Source organism: Phyllostomus hastatus, unplaced genomic scaffold, assembly GCF_019186645.2.
Source record: "Phyllostomus hastatus isolate PE091 unplaced genomic scaffold, TTU_PhHast_1.1 phas_contig_80, whole genome shotgun sequence".
Classification (NCBI taxonomy): Eukaryota; Metazoa; Chordata; class Mammalia; order Chiroptera; family Phyllostomidae; genus Phyllostomus; species Phyllostomus hastatus.
This window is the reverse complement of record NW_025333960.1, coordinates 53,005,034-53,031,510: the sequence shown is the minus strand read 5'-3', so window position 1 is coordinate 53,031,510 and position 26,477 is coordinate 53,005,034. Positions and strand designations below refer to the sequence as shown.

Genomic DNA, 26,477 nt, shown 5'->3' with positions numbered 1-26,477 from the left:
GTTTGTATGAAATATTTTCACTTTGCATTTACTCTTGAAGAATATTTTCACTAAGAATATAATTTTAAGTGGATGGTTATTTTCCTTTGGTATTTTATTAGGTTTTATTCGACTTTTTCTTGGCTTTCATAACTTCTGTTGAGCCATTAGCTCTAAGTTATGTTGGAACTCTGAAAATAACCTGTTTCTTTGTAAGTGCAGTATTTTAAAGTTATTCATCTTAAGTTTAGGAGAAATTTTTGCTTCTGTGGTATGATGTCTTTTATTTTTGAAAATTCTCAGCCATTATATCCTAAAATTTAGCATCTGTCCATCCTTTCTTCTCTTCCAGGACACCAATTAAACATAAGAATTTCCTCAGTTTCTCATGTTCTCTTCTAGCCTTTTGTCTATAATTTGTTTCTGCATATTTTCTTCTGAGTTTTTTTTTGCATTCATTAATTATTTCTTCAGGGACGTCTCATCTGTAGTTATACACATTTAATTAGTTCATAATGCTTGTTGTTTTATGTGCTGTATGGACCTGCAATTTTTTGACATTACTTCTATCACAGGAAAGAATCTTACTCCCCTTCCACTGAATCTGGGCTTGTCTTCGTGATTTACTTCTAGTGAATGGGATGCACCACAAGTGACATGCATGACCTCCACTTTCAGCTCATAACATCCAGCTTGGACCTGACCCCTCCTACTGGAGATGCTTGCTCTTGGAGCTCACTCATCATGCTGTAGGCCACATCAAAGAGGCTCCTTGTATAGCGGCTCCACTTCCTATTGGACAGCTGAATCTGAATGACATCAGCCTCCAGACATGGCGGCTCTGAGCTGGTCCATCCAGCTGCTTGCAAACGTGTGAGGGCCATGAGCGAGCAAGGACTGCTTAGCCAAACCCGGTCAACTCTGAGCCTCGTCAGAGATGGTGATGATGGCAATGATATTAATAATGCTATAATAATAACAATACTAATGTTTGTTATTTTACACCACTGTTTCAGATGGAGTAGAAGGGTAACTGGAGCATTGTATTTGTTGGTTCTGATACTCTCATTTGCTCAGTTTTAAAAATAGCTCCCATTGTTTTGACTAAATCCTCAATCTTGTCCTTTATCTCTTTGATCGTTGTAAGTGCATGTATCTCCAAGTCTGCAGGAGACGACTCCAGGGCCTGGTGTCTCTCTCTGGGTTGGTCATTCCTGTCCACTGTTTCTTCCCATTGTTCTTCACTGTATCTCATCTTGCTGTGTTCTAATTATTTTTTAATGTGTGATAAACTTTTTATTAAAATGATCTGAGCCCTAAAATGCATATTATCTTTTCCCTGAGACAATTTATGTTTACCTCCTCCAAATCCTGCCGTCATAAATTCTGCCCTGTGAATGAGAGTGCTGACAGAATGACTCAGTAGATGAAGGATATCTTAGTGAATTACGGCATCAAAACTTTATCTTTAGCCCAAAATAAAAACGGTCACATATCTTTTGAGAAATAAATACAATACGAGTTCAGATTTATTTCTTTGAAATTAAGAAATCATAGAACTTTGAAAATCTATTCATTCTGGAATTAATTTATTTGTACATGCACGGAAGACACAGAGATGAATAAGTCATAGTCATGGTATTCCAGAGCTTCATCGGGAGGAGAGGCAACAATTACATAAGTAACGAAAGATAAGCTAAGGTGGTAAGTGCTGTAACAGAAGTAGTGTGAGTTCTGGAAAGGGTGCTGGGAACTGCTAGGGAGGGCTCAGGCTGCAAGACTGGGCTGCCAGGGAAAGAGTTACCTGCCAAAAGGTGTGGGTAAAGGAAAAACAAATGAAGAGCCTAGATATGAAAGGTCCCTAAGAGCAACGGTGTGTCGTGAGAGGCCAGGGCTAAGATGATCCACACCCTCCCATTGGCAGCTGCCATGCATGGACGTGAAAGCTGGACGGTGAGGAAGGCTGCTGGGAAAGGGAATCAGTTCACTTGAAGTACGGCGCCGGAGGAGAGCGCCGCAGGCACCGGTACCAGCAGAAGGATGAATGGTGGGCTTTAGGGAAAACTAAGCCCGAAAACTGCTGGAGGCCAAAATGACACAACCGAAGCTGTCTCACTTCAGGCACGTCATAAGAAGACAGGATTCTTTGGAAAAGACAGCACTGTTTGGAAAAATCAAAAGCTGTATAAAAAGAGGAAGACTGATGGATGGACTCTACGGGACAGGCCACTGCGGAACATCACTCATTCCCAGAGTCACAGGAGTTGGAGCAGACTCAATAGCACATAACAACAAATATTATATTTGGGGTGTGTGTGTGTGTGTGTGTGTGTGTATAGAGAGAGAGACAGAGACAGAGAGGCAGAGGGAGAGACAGGAAGATCATTCAAAAGGGCAATTGTACACTATAATATCTTAGGAAGCCAGTAGGTACTATGCTGCTTAATAATGTAAATCAGGTGATAAAATATATAAAAACACCATCCATGCAAGTCTTGGTTTCCTTAATCATGGCTCAGTGCTTAATCTTTCAAGCCTGCTCTGTTGGTGAGAATTAATGCTAACGTAAACTTCTCGCCAGCCACGTGGGGGCCTGGGGCTTTAGGTGGCCATCCCATTTTGCTTTCCACAATTTAATTATATCCTTCCCTCTTCTAAGATTACAGAACAACTAAGGTCGAGAATATATTGAATCACGATGTTGAATTCCCAATGTTTTAACTGTTTAGATTTTAAGCTGACCCCAGTGTTCCTTTTGCCAAAGTCTGATGTGCTCACATAGATGGTCTTCCTCATTCTCACGGGCAGGACCCACCCTGGTCAACGCTGTCTTTGGTCAGCTGGTCACCTTGCAAAACGAGTGGCAACTGGAGAACCAGCAGACCAGAGAGGACATAAGCATCCATAGTGCATGCTGCTGGGTGTGTCTGAGTGCTAGAGAGCACGGCCGCGTGAAAACAGCAGACTCGTTCTCTCCCACGGATAAGGCTCAGCTATTGGCAGGACAGAGAGCGACTGCTCGCTCTGATGAGTGGGGCACAGAGTAGGTCTTCCTTCTTCCAACTAAACGGAGGCCTCATCCTGACAGCAGAGAAATGTTTTCTCTAACAATTTCACCCCCTTGTTATTTCCAAACCCTGCCTCCTAGCTCCTTTCTCGATAAACTGTGCTGTGCTGTTACTCACCTAAGAGCGGCTGCTTTCTGCCCAGGGAATTAGCCCACTGAGCACGTGCTGCTGTGTGGGAATGGCGTGTTTCCGTCAGCTGTCAGTCAGCTGCCATGTGCTTCGCCCCACCCCTTCCCTCCTTCCACACAACCCCTTCCAAAGCACAGAGAGCCAGAGCGACTCCTCAGGGACTCGGGCCACAATGTGGACAGCACTGATCCCTCTGCCCTTCTTCCCACCAGCTGTCTGATGTGGCATTCTGCTGCAGACGCTAAGGAAGGCGACTTCCATCTGATTTTAAAGAGCATTGAAAGAGTTCCCTTTTGTAGAAGACTATACTTAGAAAACATTACGGTGGTAACTATGTCTTATTTTCTGTGCGCTGATGCTCTGCCGTCTGGGGCCTCGCTAACTCCAGCGGTGCTGCCGACCCTCCCACCCCAGGATGGTCAACAGCTCACCTGCAAGCACGCTTCTCAGGGGCAACCTGACCAATCCAGGGGCCCTACCTCCAATTCTTACGTCATCAGGCGCTCACACACCGGGTTCCCATCCACCTGCGCTAGCCACTCCAGGGCTAGGTAACCAGCGACTTGGGGCAGCCCCTGTGCCCCTATGGCTGCTGAAATTATCCAGACCAACCAATCTTAAACCTGCTTACCCTGCCTCACTCATTCCACAAGGAAGGCCCTCGCCCACAGTTCCCTGTCTGCCCCCGACCAGCCCGGGGGCTTCCCTGGCCCCCCCACCCCCTGCCACTGCCCGGCCATAGCAGCCCCCTCCTCTTGGGGACTGTGAGTAGCAGACTCTCTTTCCAAAGGCCATAATCTCCTGATATGCTGACCTGACCAAACCTGAATAATAATTAAACCTATTAAAACAATTATGTATGTACTCTAAGTAACTTTTTTTTGGTTTATCAATACTTACTAGTTGCAAAATGAAATGTATTTCCCATGTTTTCTATTGCTTCTGTAAAATATTTTTTATTTCTCAAAGCTTACGTTTTTACTCACAAATATATTTTCAAAGGAGACAATGAATCAATGAATACTTTTATATATTAATCTTTGTATTAAATATACAAAAACTTTTGATGATGAAATATTACATTGTGTAGGTATTAATATTCAGAAATAAATCTACATTAGATCCAGAAATTTATGGGATAAACTGAGTCAATCTCTCTAGGCTATAGAAAAAGTGAAAGAGAATTTTCCTTAAAACCAGAACTCTTATGAGTTTATGTGAAGCAAGAAACTAAAATATGTTTAAAATTCTCAGCTGGCGAGTGGGTAAAGAATTGGTAGCGTATTCATAGCACCATAAAAAGAAATGAACTCCTCTGTATGAGACACCATGGAAGACTCGATAATGCATTATGCTAAATGGAAGTAGCCAGACATGCATTTAAATGACATTCTGGAAAAACCCCAAAATTATAAGGGATAGAAAATCACATCAATGTTCCCAGGAGCCAGGGACGGGTGGATAGTTTTGCTCACTTGGTATCCATCTAGAAATTAGAAATAATTCACAAGTTATTCTTAGCACGAGCCCCAGAATTTAAGGCACCGTTCTGGGGCAGGAGCCGTGAGGAGCCAGAGGAAGGTATTTTTGTCAACTCTGCAGAGAGCCTGTTACTGAAGGCATGACCTGAGAATTTTCTTTAAATGAAACAACATAGGGACATTCTAAGGTAGACTATACCACAAACAAACAAGCAAACATCAGTGTGCCTAGAATACTCAGTGGAACCTGCCCAAATAAAGGCTCAAAACAAAATAGAACCCCCGCTATTTTGAGTTCAGGTTTTCACCATCTCTGTAGTGAAGAGAGTAGAATAGGGAAACACCCCGGTAGAACCTCATCGTGATGCAGCCATAGCTTGTCCCTTATCATTGCAATTGAAGTGAGCTACGTATTAAAATGCCCCGCGGTTCTCCTGATAGGGCGCTGTTCTCAGCTACAGTTGTCCACTTTACTCCTTAAGCGGGAGCTTTCCAGAACAACGTGGACTAAGTGGGCTTCCCTTCGTGAATTCCTCAATAATCCGGCAGGCAGGAAAGAAGCTAGCTCGTGGAGGCACGGTCTCACTGAGGGTCTAGGTCACCCTCCGACCACCGCGGGAGAGAGAGAAATTCCTTCGGAGCCTGCTAAGCGAGCTGGGTGGAAACCTACATGAGTCCATTTGAATAGAGCTGGGACTCGGCTGCTGAAGACTGTTGTGAAAGCATTCCTTTTCCTTTTGATTAGGCTTTATATTTAAAATAAATTAGTTCATTCCAGCAGGATGGTGTTGCTGTCTGGCTCCCCGGTGAGTGCACCCATTCCCGCCCATGGCCTTAACAGGAACACAGTGCAGGAGAACACAGGAGCCCCGGGGCTGCGGCGCCCAGGCAGCGTGGCTCTGGAGTGGCTATCGGAAAAAGCCCAGAGCAAGTCAGCGGGGGGCCGTTCAGTGCCTGCACGGCCAATTCAAACCCTACTTTGACTTGTTTCGAATACAATCCCTTTACAGAGCAATGGAGCGTGCGCCTTTCAAATGGAGCTCCGGAGAGAGCCCCTCATGTCACAGACTGCAAGGTTGGACGAACCCACCGCCTCGGCAAAACCAAACGTCAGTGTTGTTGTGTTTCCCGTCGCTCAGGCCCGTGGTTAACTGCGCGTTTGATGGACAGTTCTGCCTCACCGCGCAGGGCGCCAATGCCTGCGGCTTGAGACGTTGTCAGCCTGGGCTACCTTGCTTAATAAGCCCGTATGTGGCCTGATGGGTAATTTCCCTTTAAAATAGAAAACTCTGCTGTCTTTTAAGTTCAGAAACAGCCTTAAATGAAACCAGACAATCACAACGGGTCTAATTCATAGCCGCGGTGACCAGTGCTTGCTGCGTACTCACTGCGTGCCAGGGACTGCAATCATGTCCTTACGTGTGTGCATCAGCCCGTTTAATTCTAAACCAGCCCCGCAGACCAGGCAAAATTAACCTCCGGTTTCCAGATGAGGAAACTGATGCTCAGAGGAGCGAAGTGTCTCACACAAGGGGATTTTTAACCCAGAATGGTTTGCCTGAGGTTTCATGGTCTGGCCTAAACCCATGTCGTTACATGATCTCGATGTGCGGAATGTATAATGTCATAACGCCAAATTTGGCCAGCTACAAAGGTGTGTTTTTTTTTTTTCTTCTTTTCATTCTAGTGTTTTCCCTCTAAGGGGTGGGTTATCTAAATTATATTTATTACAATAAAAATAGCAAATAAGCCAGAACTTCACATCCCTCCCCACTGATTTTTGTCTCTTTGATTCTGGCTATCACTCCTTGATTTAATGAGTATTACTAAAGTTTGGAAACTTTCTGAAGGAGAATATAAAAAACCTAAAAGGAAGGCCAAACTGTCATTGGGATCCCTACAGACCAATTAATGAAAAGCAATTCACACTAAAGTATGTGTGGGTTCAATAAAAATGTATTGAACTTTAAAGTTAATGGAGCAAAAATTAAGATCAGAGCCTCCATTCCTTGATAAGAACAGTTTCTTAAGTCATTTAATTAATGTTTTATCCTAGGGGAAAAATATTAGTCCCAGTATCATAGTAGCAAGACATTTACCAAATTAAACACAGAAAAAAGGCACCAAGTTCCTGAAAGGCTTTGTCTTAGCATTGCTTCTTTGGAATTACAGAAAACATTTATGTAGATATGTTACTTGTAAACATCACAGACATCCCCCGTGCAAGCTGTTAAGGGAGGGGGGGCTTTCTTATTCCCTGTAACATGCGACTGAAACCCAACTGAACAGTTCGATTTACATTTTTGTGACATCAAAAACTCCATTTCTTCTCCGGGAGGCTTTAAACCATTTGCCAATTCTCCGATGAGAATGAGAGAAACAGAGACAGCTAAAACACAATCCCTGTCCTTAGTGAGCCCAGAGACAGATCAACCACGGAATACAACATAATGTAGGAATTATACAATGATAGGGATATATTCATTTAGCGAGTGGGTACTGAAATCACAGAAGGGTCATATGTATTATAGGTTACATATGTAATTTAAAAAAATAATAATAGTGCTAACTCCAACTCTCAACAGCTTAACAGAACAAAGGTTTATTTCTCACGGAAGCTGTATCTGATGTCATTCTGCACTAATCAGCAGGACGGCTGGATTCAGAAACGTAGGCTGCCGCAATCTTGTGGCTCACGCGTCTCAACACCAGACCCTGTCAGTTGCCGTAGCAGGCAAAGGGCAGGGAAGGGCCCCAACAGGCATGATCTGGACTGAATTGTGCCCCGCCCCCCAACATTCATATATATTGAAGCCTCCGACCCCGATGTGGCTACATTTGGAGACAGGGCATTTCCGGAGGTAATCAGGCTAAATGAGGTCATAAAGGTGGGGCTCTGAACCACTGGGATGAGGGACCTTATGAGAAGAGATGCCAGAAAGCTCAGTTCTCCTCCTTTCTTTCCCCGGTGTGAGGACACAGTGGAAAGGCGGGTGTCTGCAGGCCAAGAAAAGAGCCCCCACAAGGAGCCTTTACAGCTGGCGCCTTGATCTTGGACTTTCAAGCCTCCAGAGCTGAGACAGCGCACAATTAAATGTCTGTTGCTGAAGCCGGCCAGTCTGCAGCATTTTGTTAGGGCAGCCCCACTTGATTAGATGTTTGAATTCTTTGGCGCGGAGGGAACGCGCGTTACTTCCATGGGCAGCCCGAGGGCAGAGCAGTGTCTCACGTGGCTCTTGCTATCAGCGAGGGGGCAGTAGGTGGACTATCTGGCAGGCGTGCCTGCCTCCATGATGGTCCTGGTCAGCCAAGATCCCTTCTCTCCCCTCTTTCTGCACACCACAGTCCTTCCCAGAGGGGACGAACCCCAAAGCAATCTGTGCAGCCATTGATAGTAGCTCCAAGTCCAGAATCTCCGTGATGTGCAGTAGTGTCTTTATTAGCCCAGACGTGACTCCTCTTGGTTCCAAAGGAATGATCTAAAGGAAAGTTTTCTGTCTCTACCCACCCTGACCCAACGGGAAGTGGTTGAAGAGGAACAGAAAGCCTATTACCAAAGCAAACACTCCCCTTCAAGCAAAGGAGGGATAGGAGGCATGGCAGGCAGGACTGGTCCTGGTAATTTCGGAATGCGGTTTGCCAGAGAGCCTGCGGGTCTTTGCCCTGCTGGTCAACACGGACCCTGGACCTCTGTTAGCCCTTGGGGAGGAACTGACTTGTTCCTTATCCTCCTGGGCTCTGCTGTCTGCCCTACTGGGAAGATTCCCCTTTACCCTTCTCCTCCGTGGCCATGTGTGAAGAGGACATTGGGAAAATATTCCCCTTGGGGCTTAGCACATGTCTCTGCCTTGCAAAGTGTATGTGAGGGATCTGAGTATGATCAAGTCTTAAAAAGTCATAAACATTTTAGGGCTTACGTTTTGTTTTGCTTTTGTTTTTGCCCCCTGTAAAAGTCTGTCAAAGTCCTATAAGGTGTTAGTATATTTAATGCCAGTTGAGCACATGAACCAAAGGCAACACGGTCTTTCTGGAGTGTTTTTGAATACACACTCTGAAGATTTGCTGTAATATCTTTTTCTCCCCTAAAACTTTTTCTTTTGATTTAAAGTTGCTATCGTGACCTTATCGTGTTCTGTAGGAGCACACTCGATTCTTTACCCTGGGTCATTTTTATCTGATTAACAGATTACACCGGGCATCATACCCTTAAACTGCCTTCTATACCCTGTCATACTTTAATTAGTCAAAGGGACACTTCACCTGCCTTTTTCCCTTGAAGCTGGTTTAATGCGCTCTTGTCACTTAAAGATTTTCTTATTTTTTTCTCCTACTCTTTGGTAAGTCAACATATTTATCTTATCCAGTTTTGCAGGATTTTGAATGTTGCAGATCCCTTTCCTTTTTGCTTGCAGGTCTCTGTTGTTGGGGAAAAAACCACTATACTCTTTTCCACAGTGTCCCACTGCTTTGCCTTCCCCCCACGAGTGCGCGGCATTCCAATTTCTCCACCTGCTCGCCACCATTGACTATTTTCTGTTTGTTTGTTTGTTTGTTTGTTTGTTTGCTTGATAGTAGCCCTCCTCATGGGCGTGAGGAGGGCTCACTGCAGTTTTGGTTAGCATTTCCTGAAGGATTAGTGACAGTGAGTACCTTTTTGTGTACTTATTGACCGTGTGAATCTTTGGAGAAGTGTCGACTCAAGTCCTTTGCTCGTTTTTTAATTGGGCTATTTGTTTTTTGGTTGTTGAGTCTAAGAAATTGTCTATATATTCTGAATATTAATCCCTTATTGATATACAATTTGTAAATATTTTCTCCCATTCTGTGAGTTGCCTTTTTGCTCTGCTGCTATTGCTGTGTGATGCACAAATTCTTGACGTTTTCATTAAGTTCAATTTGTCCACTTTTTCTGTTGTCGCCTGTGCCTTTGTTGTCATATCCAGGAAATCGCTGACGAATCCCAAGTTGTGAGGCTTGCATTCCATTGCTTGTAAGAGTTTTATACTTGTAGCTGTTACTTTTAGGTCTTTCATCCCTTTTGAGTTAATTTTTGCAGATGGTGGTATTTAAGGGGCCAGCTTCCTTCTTTTGCGTGAAGATGTAGTTTTCCCAGCACCATTTTTCTGAAAGGACTGTGTTTTCCCCAGCGAATGGTCTCGGCATCCTTGTCAAAAACCAATTAACCATATGTGTGAACTCTTTCCTTTTTAAAAATGTATTTTTAATTTTAAAATTTTACATATAGTAATCTCCACTCTTTGCCCTATATAGTTCACTGGGTTATGACAAACGCATAGAGTTTCATATCCACCACCATAAAATCAAGATAAAACACAGTTCCATTATCCTCTGCATTTCCCGTATGTTGTGGTTTTACAGTCAATCCCTCTCCATACCTCACCCTCAGGCAGTTGTTGGTCGCCTTTCTCTATTGCTTTCTCCAGAATTGAATGTCATTGGGGTCAGAGAGTCTGCCCGCTTGGACCTGGCTTCTTTCACGCAGAACAGCGCGTCTGCAATACATCCATCCATCCCATGGTGTCTACCAGTCACTCGTTCCTGTCCTGGCCAAACAGCTCTCTGTTTGTGAACTTACCCCAGCCAGCTTATCCGCTCCATGAAGGACCTCTGGTGTGTCTACTTTTTGGCTATGATGATAAAATTAGTATACAATTCATGTGAAAGTTTTTTTTCTAAACGAACATATATTTTTTACTTTTATTGATCAAATACCTAGGAGCAGAATCACTGGATTATATGTCAAGTATGTATTTATGTTTATTTAAAAAATGCTAGCATTGCATTCCAGAATGACTATCCCACCAAAATTATAGGAGAATTTTGCTGTGCTATGCTGTGCATCCTTGTCAGTACTTGGTATTGTCAGATTGTCTTTCTTAATTTTTGCCATTCTAATGGGTATCTAGTTGTATGTCAGTGTGGTTTTAACTTACATTTCCCTAATGACTAATGAGGTTTGACATCTTTTACTGTGGTTATTGGTTAATCATATATCATTTTGGTAAGGTGCTCAAATCTCTTGCCTATGTTTAAAACTGGATTGCATTTTTTTTATTTTTGAGTTTTGAAGTTCTTGATATATTTGGAGTGCAAATGCTTAGTCAAATATGTGACCCTTGAATATTCTCTCCAGATCTGTGTCTGTCTCTTCACTCCCTTAAAAATGTCTTTTGCAGAGAGAACTTTCCAATTTGGATCCAGTCCAATTTGTCTTTTTTAAAACTATATGCTCTGATATCACATTTAAGAACTTTCTCCCTCACATTTCATTTTAACTAACTGGTCATGCATTAGAGAAGAAAGAACATCTCTCTGCATTTGTGAACAAAGCAGGTGTAGGGATAAATGAAGCTGACCTGTGACATCATAGAATCCTTGATGACAGCACACGTGGCTGCTTTCATTAACCGTTATCCTACAGAAACTGTACTGCAACGTTTCAGCCCTCTTTTACATTTCCGGCTGGTAAACATCCGTAACCGGACTTTTTCCAGCCTTCCAAGAAGACACAATATCACCAAAGTTAGTAAGATATATATATTTTAAAGCACCAGTTTTGTTATATTAAGCTTTGTGCTGAATAGGGGAGTTATATGTTGAACAATAATTTTATAAAAAGATTTTGGGCTCACATGCATTCTGTTACACAGGTATTTGAACTCATCCTGATTTTTGCTTATCTTATCTAAGAGATGACATGAACTGAAAACGCCACTTCAGCTGTTAAAAAGTCATTTTGTCTTTCACAGGATAAAATGGCACATAATCACAAATCCTAGATTTCCTCTGCAGGTATGTATATCTGTTTTGACTTTTTTGGAAAGTAAGCTTGCACGGCAAATTGGTTGTTTCATGCTCTTAAAATGCAAACGTACCATCATTCTAGTAAAAGAGGGGTTGCTCTAAACTAGCGTGGGACTGAGAATTCATCCCCCCAATGCCACGCCCCTTGGAGGGAGACCCCGCCCCCTAAGAGATTCCTGGTTCTTATTGTCCTTGGTCCTCCCACTCCGTATGGACTTGCTGAGGCTTACAGTGGTGTGTGGTTGCAGTTATGAGGATGAGTGAGGTGTGTCTGTCCGGAAAGAATGATCTGGATCTAGACCTACTGTTCATATTTATATTTTAGTGTTACAGTAGAATTTAACAATGCAGTTAAAAAAGAAACCTATCAGTGAAATAACATATTTTGATATATCCAATTTTATTACTTTCCAGTACATGCAGTAAATATGAAGAAATGGCTAACAATTGCTACTTAATGACATACCTGTGCAAAGAGCTTTTATGTCTATGAAAGAAGCATAAGCAAACCCTTCTGCCCTTAACTCTCTTTAACCAGAGTGAGGTGGTCTGGGATTTATAAAATAGATGCACAAACAATGATCACTATCCCAATTATTAATGGATAGAGAACACCCAAAATTCCGTGAAGGAAAAATTGCAAGTGAACAGCATGCACAAGGACAAGCCTCCAATCATAAAGAGAAGGAAACAAACAAAAGAAAAAAAATAAACTATCAAAGTCCTCTATCAAAACAAAAACATCTTAAATCATCACTTTAATGTCTGTGGCTATGGGGTCAGGAGGGGCACGCTTTGCACGTTAGTGGATGTGTGGACGGACAGCAGTTTCCTTGAAAGCAATTTACTCTTTTGTGAAGAACCTTGGAAATGGTCACATCCTTTGACGCAATGATTCTTCATTAAAAAGCCCGTGCTAAGAAAATGATCAGAGTGTTGCACATCTTTTCACAGATGGTCGGTGTGGCTTTATTTATTAACAGTTAAATCTGGAAACATCTTAATGTTCAATTAGTGATGGTGCGGCCATATGCTCAGGTACCACACAGCTATGAGAAACTGGATTTTAAAGGACTCAGAGATTACTTCTCAATATAGTATTAAGTGAAATTACAGGATATCTTTAATTATATTGATTTTAAAATATATTGGAAAGATTACATGAAAATATTAAAAGTAGTTGTGTCAAAATGGAGAATTGAGTGATTTAAGCTTTTCTTTACATAAATGGATATTTGCAAAGAAAACAATTAAAGTTCAAAGCCTACCCTGCCTATAAAAACAGACTTCAGACCTTACCGTACCCAGGAATAAAGGCATGGTTGCATCTCACTGCTTCAAGACCCCTCCGCCCACCCACAGAAAGCTCACGGCTCTGCCTGCTCCCCAGGGAAGCGTTTTACTATGGAAGTGCCAACTGATCGTTCTCAAACATCCAAATAGCATGAAAAAATACAGGGATAGTAGAGCCTCTCCTTTCTCTACCCCACAATTTTTTTTTTAAATTTTCAAAGCATTGAGGTAGAATTTGCATATAATAAAACCAGTATTTAGTCAATGGCTCCATGGTTTGTTTTGACACATGTCAGGACAAAGGGCATTTCTCATCACCTCCCAAATTTCACGTTCGCCCTTTCGCAGTCTGTCCCCTCCCAACCCCCAAACGCAGGCAACCACAGGTCTGCTCGTTGTCACTATACATTAGCTGTGCTGTTGTATAATTTTCTGCCAAGGGAATCATGCATACTGCTTAGAATAATGTGTTTGAGATTCATCCACGTTCTGTGTCATTGGTAGGTACCATATTTTGTGGCGTAACTGTATCTTAATCTGTCTATCGACTCTCGTATTGATGGCCATTTGGATTGTCTCCAGTTTCTGACTCTTACAAGTACAGCTGTTTTGACCCTCCAAGCACCAATATTTATATGTCGTTTTTGGATGGTTGGTGGGTAAATATCTAGGAGTAACAGTACTTTGTCATATGGTACATGTAAAAAAATACTAAACTACTAATTGAAGTGATATTCCATTTTCATTCACATCAGCTATGAGAGAGGGTCAAGGTTACTGCATTTCCACTGGACATTCTCAGGTGTTTTGTTGTTGTTGTTTTGTAGGGGAGAAGATGGCCTGGTGTCTCTTTGCGGTTTTAATCTGTAGTTCCTTGTGACTAATGAAGATGAGCATCTTTTCTTGGATGTATTGTCTATCAGTATATCTTCTTTTGTGACCTGTCCAAATTGTTTTACCTTTTTTATTACAAGGTTGTCTTATTTTGTGTTGTAAGAGTTCCTTAAGGATGATGAATATTAGTTCTTCATTAGATAGATGTTTTGTGAGTTTTTCCCCTTTTTATACTTGTGCCTTTGTATTTTCTTTAAGATGGCTTTTGAAGGGCAGAAGTTGTTTGTTTTGGTGAAGCCCACCTTCTCAGTTTTTTTTTCCTATAGATCATGTTTTTGGTGCAGCACTGGAGAGATCATTGTTTGTTTCAAGGTTACACATATTTTTGTTTGTTTTCTTCTCTAAGTTTCATAATTTCAGCTTATGTATTGAGATCTATACCCATTTGAAATTATTTTGGGGTGTATGGTGAAGTGTATCAGTCAGCTTTAGCTGCTGTAACAAAACACCATACACAGGATGGCTTAAAGAACAGAAATTTGTTTGCTTACAATTCTGGAAGGTGGCATTCCAAGATCAAGGTGCCAGGTGAGTCAGTTTCCAGTGCACACTCTCCTCCTGGCTTGTCCAAGAGATGTTCACCTTCTCCCTGTGTCCTCACATGGCAGGAGAGAGAGGACAGCTTTCTGCTGTGTCTTTTATTCTAAGGTCATTAATCCCCTCACGAAGGTCCTACCTTTATGACCTCATTTAAACTGAGTTGTCTTCCAAAGGCCCCATCATGAAACACCATCATATCCAGGGCTAGAGATTCAATGTATGAATTTGGGGGGCAGACACAATCTAGTACATAGCAGTGAGATAAAAGCTAAAGTTCATTTTTCTCCCTTGCGGGTATCCAGTTGGTCCAGCACTGCTGTTTCTTTTCCATACTGAGTATCCTCAGCATATTTTTTAATTTAAAATGGCTCTATATGCAGATGTCTGTGTCTGAGGTCTTCATTCTTTCCCATTGATTGTTAAGTCTACCCTGATGTCAATACCATACTGTCTGGATTATTGCAGCTTTATAGCGAATCTGAAAATCGGGCAGTGGAAATCCATCAGATATGTTCTTCTCCGAATTGCTTTAGCTATTCTAGATCTTTTGCAATTTTATATACATTTTAGACTCAGCTTGTCCTTTGCTTCAGAAAAGGCAGCTGTAATTTGTTATTGTGAATATATTGAGTCTGTAAATTGACTTGGAGAGGATATTCATCTTAACAATATGGTGTCTTCAAATTCATGAAGATGGCACATGTGTCCATTTAGTTTGGTCTTCTTTAATTTCTCGGTCATTTTATAGTTTTCAATGGACAGCTCTATCACATTTTTTTGTTAAATCACCTATATGTATTTCATATTTTGATGACATTATAAGAGGTATTTAAAATTTTTTCCCTTCCAATTACTCATAGGTCATATATAAGATAAAATTGATTTTTGTATATTGATCTTACATGCTGAAATCTTGCTAAATTCCCTTCTAAGTTTTAGTAGCTTTTGGTTGAGATTACTTTATATTTTTCCCTTAATATTTTAACATTAAAGAAGTTTGATTGTCATTGCTATACACTCTGATTTCTCCACAGGCAATAATATTGAGTGTAATCTCATTCCAAAGAATTACACATGGTAAATTAGAGAGTTCTGGTGTATCTGCTGATTCTTCAAAAATAGGCTACTGACTCATAAATCTTGTTCCAAGCACCAGTTAGTATAAAGACAGCCACTCGGTTTCCCCCCACCCACCTCGTTTGTGCTCCAAACTCTTCCTGTACCTTCCATTCTCCCCTGGGCTCCAGTTCCTGCCTCATGATGGGAGACACCAACTTCCGACTCCAGATGTTGAGTTTATAATGATCTGTCCAGCATGAGAACGCAAGATTCTCCCAAGCTTTTTGCTTGGTTTCTCTCTTGTCATATTTCCCGTGTTTTTGGCTCAGGCTGTATCTCAGCAGAGCTCTTTACAGAGAGAGCTCTCCCTAACTAAGGACAAGCTTCATTCAGAAACTAGGAAATGGCAAATTCTATGAATTCTGATGAAGAGTAGGTAATGATAGTTCTTCAGTGGCCACCCTGTGACAATACCACATGTGCTTCTTTATATTCACGAAGTCACTCGACTTCTCCACACACACCTAGGGAGCAGCGATTAGGATTCTCCCGATGGAAAGAAGAGAGCTGGAAGCCAGAGGGGTCAAATGGCACAAGCTAAATACTAACACGTGGCAGAGCTCTGATGTAAATCTAGTGTTTCCTAATTCCCAGGGCCCACGGGATTATGGGTGTCGACATAATTTCTAGACATTGAGATATTTCATCTTTAAGAGTTTTTCCGCAAACAAATGAAACTGAAACCAAAACCAAAACAAAACAAAAAAATAAACAAGCAAAAATAAAAACCAAACACAAAAACCTTGAGGACTATGGACTGTCTATTCTGATATATTTATATTTTTTCATGTATCTTAAAATTATTAAAAATCAGCAAGATCAGAAAAACAATTAATATTGAATGTTAGATAAGCCAGATTGCACATCAAGTAGTTTGATGTTTTGGTTGCGAAAATCAATTTAAAAACCTATGAGCACCCAGTATGTTCCCCCTAGAAAGTTTTAAGGAACAAAGTAAAAACAAATGCACACAGGTACACATGGAGTGAAATTTCTGCATAACCACTCTAAAAAATAACTACTTGCTTTTGAAAACCCTGAGGTGCCTACCGAAATGAGGAAGCAGACAAGGTGGTTGAAGTGTTCCACATAAAACAGGAAAATAGGAGAACCCAGGAGAAAGATCCAGGCAAGGGCACCCTGGGGGTAGTGTTGCTAAATGATGAAATATACAGTCTCCCTTTTTATATATACATACATTAACTTTTAAGGCCTGCAAAAATAATGTATCATAAATTTAAGAGTCAGTGAAACTCTAACCTGCAAAACTATAATTTTCATAGCTATGCAATTTTTAAAATAGTGTGTAGGTATAAAATTTTTCATTTTCTTATGAGAATTTTTATCTCCTAATACTTCTCTAGAATGTGATTACGCTTCCACTGTTGATACCTAGGCAGATGTAGCTAGACAGCTGGGTGAACTCCCCGCCACTAAGTAAACACAGGATTGGAGGTTTTTAGAGAAATCAGTGTGGTAGAGACTTTAATGCTACCTTAGTGCAAAAAGGCTCCAGACTCATATAATTACTTCTGCTCAAGCTTTTTCGTTTTCCCTTAAGATATTAAAAGACATCTGGTCTACCCTAGATGGATTATTATTAGAACCTGACTCTGACTAAGTACTTAAGAGTTTTGCAAGAAGGAAACTTCTGAAATTAAATTGCTATATCAAGTGCAACAAAACTTCACTGTAATTACCGTATGGCACCACAAATTCATGATCGGAATGTGATCAATCACACCTCCAGTGTGAATACAGATACATTAAACATCTCTCATGTAGAATCCCCAAACCTAGATCTTGTCTGGGATGCTGGACCACAACGTCACACAGGCGTCAGAGCACAGAGACACTGAGTTAGTTGGTTGACGCTCCTGTCTGAACCGTGTCTGTGAATAACGACGGTGAAGCAAGCATTCATTTCAGACATTTATGGATTCCAACCACGTGCCATCATCAGGAAACTTGATACACCAAGTTTAAAATCTGAGTTGCCCAGGCCATAAACTATGGGTTTTCCAACACGTATTCGGTTATTCTGAATTAATATTTATAGTTAGTCATGGTATTCACATAAACACCTGGATAAATGGATGTTCATTAACTCATTTCAAACGCAAAAAGTAGTATTTAAGCAATTTTCAGTAAAACTTCTTTCAAAGTTGTTTGCATATAAAACACTCACAAAATAATGCTGGTAAGGACATGCTGAATTTTATGGGAATTTTAGCGTACTAAAAATGTACTAAAATGTAATACTGTAATAGTATCACAAAGTATATTGATTTAAATAATTATGAAACTAGTTTGATGTGAGCATAAGAGACTGAAATTACTTTGAATGGGGTAACTAACTAACCATAGAATTGACACAATTTTTTAATTATAAACTAGAATCAATATGTATCGGGTGAATTGTACCTTTTATACAAACAACAGCCACCCTGGGCACTGGTGGATGGAGCCTTTCCTTCAGGAGTCTGCCTGCCACATACCTCCTACCCCTGGTCTCAGCACTCAGCACTTACCTTCCTGACTCAAAGGTGAACCACGTCGAGTCCCGCCCGTATCTCCTCAGTGAGCTGAGAGGCCACATCACCAGTTTGACCTTGGCATTGTGGATATCCCAGAGATAGATATTCTCATGAGTGATCTGCATTGTGCATTCGCCATAAATATCCAGATTCGGTGTAGGCATCAGATAGACGTTGAATCGCTCTGCAAGGGAGTAAAGAATGGAGAGAAGAGGCGTGACCACGCAGCACCGATTACCTTGTCCTTGGAGCGGTTCCATGCCCCTGCGGACACCACTGTACGCTGGGAGACACCGCTTTCTTCCCCTGTGGCATGTCAAAGAAGGAGTTAATTAAAGTATTCTTAGTCATGAATTAACTCACTCACTCTACAACATTTTGTTGCCTGCCTTCTCTATGGAGGGCATTAAAGGGTTACAGCGCATGCCAGAGACATAGGGGTAAAGAGCTAAGTGGGTTTTAGCCCAAAGGGTGCATACCAACGTCTTCTTCACGTATGTTAAGTGGATGCCATAGACACAACTCCTGAGAGGAGTGTCTCCTTTAATTTATGCAAGAATTTGCTCCTTTTCACCCTTGTGGCACAAAGTGCTCCATGCACACTCAGACGGACTCTCAAAGCACATTGTATCCATCGTCCATCTCAGTGTATGATAATGGCTGGCATTCACTCCTGCCTACTGTAGAACTTCAGAGGTTGGCTTGGTAAGCAAAAATGAAAACATACAACTGCTTTCATTCCTGAATACTTTGTAGTTGAAGATCTGATCATCAGGCATTCACTCCAAACCTAGTTTACTAACTTTTTGTGTATCTTAAAGGCTATCACAAAATTCTGCAGCCCCTGACCCCCATTTAAACGCATTACATGCACTTTATTTTGAAAAGTGAGGTTAGTTTGTAAGTTCTAGGAAGTAAGGACCTCGGGATGACCTACAAAGTGCCCTACGAGCACCCTAGCACCCTAGTCTTGGTCTAAAGTGAGTGATCAGTAAATATTGGTTAACTGTATGAATGAAATAAACATCACCATAATAAATATGAGTTGCCAGATTTCAGGAATTATAAACAAATAATGAGTCACGACAAGAAAAATGTCAAGAGTTACTGGCAGAGAAATCTTGGTGAGGTTGAATTTAACTGTGAGGAGTGTATTACAGGCGCTGCTGTTGTGTGGATGACTCCGAAAGGCGCGATGGTGCAGCTGCAGCTGGTAAAGGGTCGATGTGTTAGGGACGGGCTATCATCCTTTAGAATCCCTCCCTCATCAACACTGGCTGTTCGCTTGTGCTGAGCTGGCACTGTCTGGGCAACAGAAAGAATCTTTTCTGGGGCAGGTGTTTTGCTGAATAAAGATTTGTTGATGCAAAAAAAAATCAGATTCCAAATGGGTTAAATTTAATTGAATCGTAACAGCTTGGAATTTAGTAACCATGTGAACACTATTTATAATCAAGTGTCTAGATATTTTTGACTACAATAATCTAATGATCCAATGTTTTACTTAGGTTATTGACCTGTAAAACTAATTTGTATATCATTTCACATTCACTTCCTAAAGACAAAATGAGGTCAATTCCGTAGCTGAAAAATGAAGAAAGAACACTGCCCTGTTAATTATCTGCAGCAAAAGGCACACATATATAGTCTATAAATTCCAAAATCCTTATGGGCAACCAAGTACAGTATCAACATTGAGCATTAAATACACGTATCATTCGCATTGCCACCACGATTCCCACACCAGTGGGGTTGCCAGGAGTAAATCTAAGGGGCATGACCTCATATAAGAGTGTAAATGAAACTTGGGCCAAGCAGAGTGCCTCAGGAATACAGATGATGCCTCGGGCGCAGTCTCCTTTTCCTTGGCCGAGACCCTGTGCATGAAGTTCACCTTTTACATTTGGGACTAATGTTATGTCAGTGGCATCTGCTGTGTATAACAAAAATATTGCTATAAACGTAGAAAGTAAAACATTCCTCTGAATTCCTTCCTTACCACCAATTCCAGGGTCTGAAGATAAAAACCAAAGAATCATCAATACTTCTTCCAAAATATTAAAATAAATGAACATCGTTCAGCAATTCTACTATTGCTTATGGCCACATTGGCCCTTGATATTCATACCCACAGTTTGATATTCGAAAAAAGAAAACATATGTAAAAATATAATCCGGACATTGGATGTCCTTTGTGGGGAGAGCACAAGAAACGTCAAGTATCATCGTCAGAGGCCTGCAAGGAGCACATGTTCATGGAAATATCCGTGAGCGCCAGTGCGAGCAGATTAACCCCAGCAATAATGAAGAGGGAAAGAGTGCAATCACCAAGGTGGACACAGGAGGAAGCTGGAGAATAATACACAAGAGAATTGAATGAGACTCACATAATAGAGGGATCTAGATATTCACAAGCAAATACAGAGTGATGGAATGACTGGCCCCAGAGGAGTTCTTCCGAAGCCAGCTCCAGACCACATAACGCAGGTGGGACGGACCTGTGGCGGCCCCTCTGCCTCGCCTGCCTTCAGATTTCCCGGTCCTCATGCACGTAGTTGCCTAGCAACTTAACTGAACCCCTTCCTGTTGTGGTTCAGCGTGCCCCCGATCTTCCTGTTAACTCGACTGCTTGCATCTTATGAAGAAATGATCCTAAAAATTTTTATTTTCGATTTTAAATATTCAAATCTATCTTCCCCTAACAACTAATTTCCAAGGATTTGAGATTCAATTAAAAGCAAGACTGATGTCATCCAGCAGAAAACTGGGCACGTAGAGATGAGAGCGACGCATCAATTATCTGGTAAATTACATTTCCTCGTAGTCCATCGTAGTGGAAGGAAGTTTTCCTCGCTGGCTCTGAATGACTAATCTAAACCCCTAGGAATGTAAAACATGCTGCTTTTCTCCAATTTGCTATGCTTTCCATTGGAAAAACCATTTCAATACGGCATAGTTAAAATTGGCTCCACTAAAATGACTTCTATTTTAAATAAATACAATGACTTTCATTTATTTTTGTGAAATAAGTTTATCAGGCACCTGTTTTAAACATTTTCTCTAACCATGTCACTTTCTTATTTATGAACTACACTGGTTTTTACCACCTAGAGAACCCATGATCAGGTTTTACGGTGCCTCCAAATTACCTAAAGGGCTGGTTTAAACACAGAGGGCTGGCCGCTCTCCACCACTCCCGTCTTTGACATTGCAGGGGGGTCTAGGCTGGGGTTGAATACATTTCCACTTGTTCCCAGGCGGCACAGCAGCTGCCACAAAGGGGGCCTCACTTGGAAAACTGCTGGTTTGGGAAACTCATATTAGCCCAAGAAGTAGTAGCACTAGAGAACCCATGAAGAATGCTTCTGAAAAGTGATGCTCTGTTCCAGGAGAACAAACGGGCACATTTCATTCAAAACTATTCTCTTATCTCTGCTCAAATGAATTAATCCCGTCTCTGTGAACTCAAGACTATTTGGCAAGGTGTGCCAACGGGACCGAAGAAGGAAGGGAGGCGTAGAGAGAAAGGAGGCGCATGACAGTTCCCAGCTCATCGAGATGCGCATGCTCCAACCAGTTTCTTTCCAGATAACCAACAACAACAATAGAAAACACTGCTAAGGAGCACCAGACAACATGGATCCATGTATCTAAAACAAACTAGAGAAGACATAGTTCTCTAAACAAAGATAATATTCTAGAACGTAAACAACAGTTCTAGTAATATGAAGTGTTGTGAAGACTGCTGAATGGGTGAATAAATACGTTTTTGAAGGGTAAAATACACTAGATCAAAACATATTCACACATATAAACTATAGAATTGTCCACAAAATTGCATTTTGGTAAAACTTAGGTTCATATAGTAGCTCATCTAGGAGAAAACATAATTTTATTTTAAATGGCCAAAACAGTAACAAGGTCAAATATTTATAAAACTAATGTCCCACAAAGATGCTTACTATTACCGAATCTGTAAGTTACACTTACAAGAACATTTTCACGCCCGGGCTGCATTACGTGATCCAGAGGAACAGCCCGTGTCCCCCAAGGCTGGGGCACAGGGTTAGAGTCACAACCACAAGAATGGTCTCGGGGGAACTACTAGACAAGGTTCAGTCGAATTGAACTGGACAGGGTCTGGCGAGAAAGGGTAGGACACACAGGAGAAATGACTCGGGGAAAGGAATAGCGAAGCCTTAGGCTACATGCGGGAGACTGACTGGGTCATCAGCCCCAGGAAGGGTCAACACCTTCCTTTCTCAGCTGCTGGGACTTTGCATAGATGACAAATAGTGGTGCGGCGAAGCCTGGCAGTGGGGGGAAGTGGGGTACGCCGCTGTTGCAGGAAGCAGAGGGTCTCAGAAGATGGGGTTTCTGACAGGAAGCAAAACCGCCATCCGGTGAGTGGAAACAAACAGAAGAAAAAAGGACAATGAGCTCTTCAGCCATTTTCTGGATAGTGGAGTCACTGTTTCTTTATATTGAATTAAAGAAATATTGAATATTGCAACCATGAACCTGGTTTACAGCTTCATTTGTTTAGATCTCTCTTAGTTTCTCTCAGTGATATTAAGTTTTCAGGGTTGAGATAGGGTTATATACTTTGCCAATTTTATCTCCGAGGAAGTGACTTTTTGATGATGTTATATGTGATGTTTTTATATTTCATTTTGCAAATGTTTTTGTTTATTGCTAATGTGTGTAAATATACAGATTATAATATATAACATACATATATATAAATGTTTGCATATTAACTTCTTATTCTACAATATCCCTGAATTTACTTAGTTGTAGTTGCTTTCTTATAAATTTCTTATGATGTTCCAGGTACACAATCCTAGCTTATTATTATTTCTCCTAATTTTATTATTTTTTTCTGGTCATATTATACAAATTAGGACCTTAAGTAGAACAGAATTTGAATAGAGGTGGTGAGAAAGGATGTTTTTACTTATTTCCAGTCATATGAGGGTAGCGTTTAGTATTTTACTGTCAAGGATGATATTTGTAGAATGGCATTTTTCACTGATGTCCTCCATCAGGTTTGAGAAAGTCCCCTTCTAGACCTAGGGTTTTGAGGGCTGTTTCCATAAATGCATGTTTTATCATTAGAAACTGGGTGCCTTAAAACAACAGAAATTTAGCACCTCATGGTTCTAGGTGCCAGGGGTCCCAAATCAAGGTGCTGGTGGGGCCGGGCTCTCTAGAAGTCTCCAGAGGGAGAAACTTCCTGGTCTCTTCCAGCTTCTGCGTCTGCCAGCAGCCCGTGGCCTAGAGACGCCTCACCCCGGTCACGTGTCCAGGTGCTCTCCATGTGTCTTCAGCTCATCCTTCCTGTGTCCGAAGCTCCCCCCTTGATAAGGCTCACTTTACTAGGAAACAGGGCACGTCCTATTGAATTGGGGCTCATTCTCATGCCCTCATCGAAACTTGGTCATCTCTGTAAAGGCCCTGTTCCTAACAAGGTCGTGTTCTGAGGTGCTGAGGGTTAGGACTTTGGCAGGTCTTTGTGGGGGGGGACACAGTTTAACCTACAGCAGTGTGATGGAGTATTACACCCCCTCAGCGACTCCTTCACTTCAGACAGGGCACTGGGGTCCTAGTGGTCTTTTCGGGAACTCCCCTGGGGACTACTAGAAGCTGAAGCATAGGTATGCACAGGTTCTTTTCCCAAGAAAAAGTTGGTTTTGCCCACTGTTATCCTGTGAATGACAAGTAAAAAGCCTGGAAAACTCTCTTGTTCCTGTTTATAAAGAATGTGTATAAGAGTGGCTCTGGTTTACCCCGATCATTTTTGAAAACTATGTTTTTCCAAAGGTGTTTAAAATAGCGAGAGGAATATTGCTGCTGCTGCTGTCCTCGTTTTCTCAGTAACTGGACACTGTCCAGCGGAGCCAAGTCCTGCTCATGTTTGCTGCAACTCCTGATGGGCGTTCAGAATTTCTGACCTGCCTGGCGGGGAGAGCTTCTTTGGGGGGAATAAAACATAATTTAAAGAACCCCAGAAGTTAGGTTGCTGTGATCAGAGTGGATCACATGGACACAAAAGTGCCTGTATTTCTATCTCAGTCTGTATTTTATTACACCCCACATGGTGGATCAGGCCTGTTTCTCTGGCATTCACTTCCTCTCCACAGTAGGTCACAGGTTCTACCCTCACATGTCGACTTGAGGCTCAGTCATGGGATCTGCTTCGACCAATGAAATGTCCGTGGACAGGACACATGCAGAGGGTTACCGCTGTGTTGCAAGTTTGGGCTTACTCTCGTGCTGTACTGTTTTTTGAGAACTATGCTTTGGGCAGTCATTAGTGTCGGGAGGATGAGGCACGCGGGACACGTGAGCACCCTCTGTCTGTGGCTTGCAGCCAGCTGGGTGGCACTGAAACCTGCATCAGCGGAGCCTGGCCCGTGCACAGAGTGTGAAGTCATGCACCCAGCTCCGTGCTGCTGAGGTGTCGGGGGACCAGTGACACAGCATTATTTCAGAGAACAGTGATACACTTTGTTTATAGATTCGTCTCCCTCACTACTCTGAGTGGCTTAAAAGTAATGACTGTATTCTACATAATTCTACACTTTCTCAACTCAGTTATTGCATAAGATAGCCTCAAAAGTGTTCAATAGGTGAATGAATGAGTGAATAAATGCAAGGGTATCTGAGGGGAAGGCGAGGAGCACGGTTGCTAGGACGACCCAGGTAAATAATCGAGAAACAACGCTGGAATACTGATTTGGTTCTGAAGAAAGGCTGTAATCGTTTTTAGGCTAAAAGTTGGAATTCCTGCCAAGTCTAGTCCGTGCATAGGCAGGGACGCTGGGTCCTGGCCAAAACCAGACGCTCGGCTCTGATGCTGCGTGAACCAGACGGCCGTCCGTCTGTCGTCCCTCTTCCGCTTTCTCCCAGACGCCGCTCTCGGGCAGCAGCTCCAAGCCGGACCGACGCTCCGGGTCCACTTCTCACTACGGCTGCAGGGACGCCCTGCCGGTGCGGCGCTCCCTCGTTGTGACGCTGCCTCCCCTGTTAACACTGAACAGGCAGCATCTCCTCTCTAGAATCGTTACTAGGTCTTGGGACTCCTCTATAAATCACTGTGATTGGAGCACCATACATTAATATTTTCTAAGGTCACTGTAGGCTGTCTTAAACATTACTAAAAGATGGGAAGATCCTGGAGGTTGTAGGAATTTAAAGTTCAAAATGTGTATTTAATATACACTTTCTTGTGGCAGTGTCATCTGAGACTAAGACTCTGTGTGTGTGTGTGTGTGTGTGTGAGTGTGTGCATGTGTTTGCTTACTTTTTCCCTGCGCCACATGAGAGTCTGAGTTAATATAAAAGTGACTGACAACATTAGAAAAAATGATTACAGCAAAAAATTAATTGAGAACTACTTGTATCTCAGCAACATGCATGCATTACCCCTTTAAACATTATCTGCACAAATGCTCACTCTCAGCTAGTCTCGAGGACATGAGACCGAGCTGCCTGAAGAGTCAGGCACACAGCCGAAGAAAAACAGCAGTCTGTGGCCACAGCAGAGCAGTGAATCTCTCCTTGGTGATAGGACAGCACGAGAGCACACGAGCCACCATCGTGTCATTTGTCACCTCAGTTCTGCACATGTGTGCACCTCATTGCTCAGGAGAAATCTCAAAGGGAGCCCCAGCACGTCATTAGTAAAATAGTAAAGTAACATTTCTGATGGAAAGTGAGTTATATATTTTAACCAAAATGCCTTAAGGGAAAAAAATCTAATGACAAACAGTTCATAAAGGATTTATCCCAATTTGTACATGTTAATGACTTCAAGCATGTAGTAGGGAGTGAAGGGTTTTTAAGAGATGTTATGCTTGAAGCTTCTAGAATGGCGACTGGAAGTTACAAAAGGGCAGCTTTATTAATTTCAGAACTTCTTTCAAGTATCTTCAAGAATTATTTTTTTATTTCTTTGTTTTTACATATGTTTAAAGACCCTCGTGGTTCTTTAGTTGAGCTAAGCACGAGAGTCTGTCTTTGTGTTACACGGTCTCATTTCACCATCACGACAGCCCTGCGAGTGAGTATTAGTTCATTTCCACGCTGAAATGAGAAAACCACAACTAGATGATCGTGTCTCGTCTGTGGGGAGGAGCCTGCATTTCTCTTGGGGCCTGAAGATGACTTTTCAGGCTGCATTGGCTTGTGCTTAATTTTTTTTTTAAATGTAGGTCTAGCATTGAATTCCATGTTTGTCCTATCCTACAAAAATGTATTAAAAATTTCCCTTTCCATACTAGACAAATTACTTGATCACCAAGTTAGATATAAAAATGATAATAACTCAAAGGACTGCATTATCCATTTGCATGGAAACCATATACAACCCCCAAACTAAAATAAAAGTGCACACAGTTCACCCCGAGCAGCCACGCAATACGGCTTCCCCTCGGAGGCCTAATTTAGTGGCTTTCTTCGAATTTCTTTTCTGTTGAGCTTGACAAATGTTAGCGGCCACAGTTTTTCCCCTTTCTTTCTGGAAGTGAGCAGCATGTCGAACAGTGTGGTTCTGGGCTTGCTGCAGAGAGGGCTGGGATCCGAGCGAGTGGACCAGACACCACGATAGA

The 26,477-nt window shown here is 41.9% G+C and overlaps 1 protein-coding gene across 1 annotated transcript in view; it reads right to left on the bottom strand.

The window, feature by feature from the left end:
- Positions 1–26,477, bottom strand: part of DOK6 (docking protein 6) — a 249,730-nt gene that overhangs the window by 76,871 nt on the left and 146,382 nt on the right. Inside the window, exon 5 of the mRNA XM_045850074.1 lies at positions 17,860–18,049. Within this exon, the coding sequence (XP_045706030.1) occupies positions 17,860–18,049 (190 nt within the window). The remainder of the gene's footprint in view (positions 1–17,859; positions 18,050–26,477) is intronic.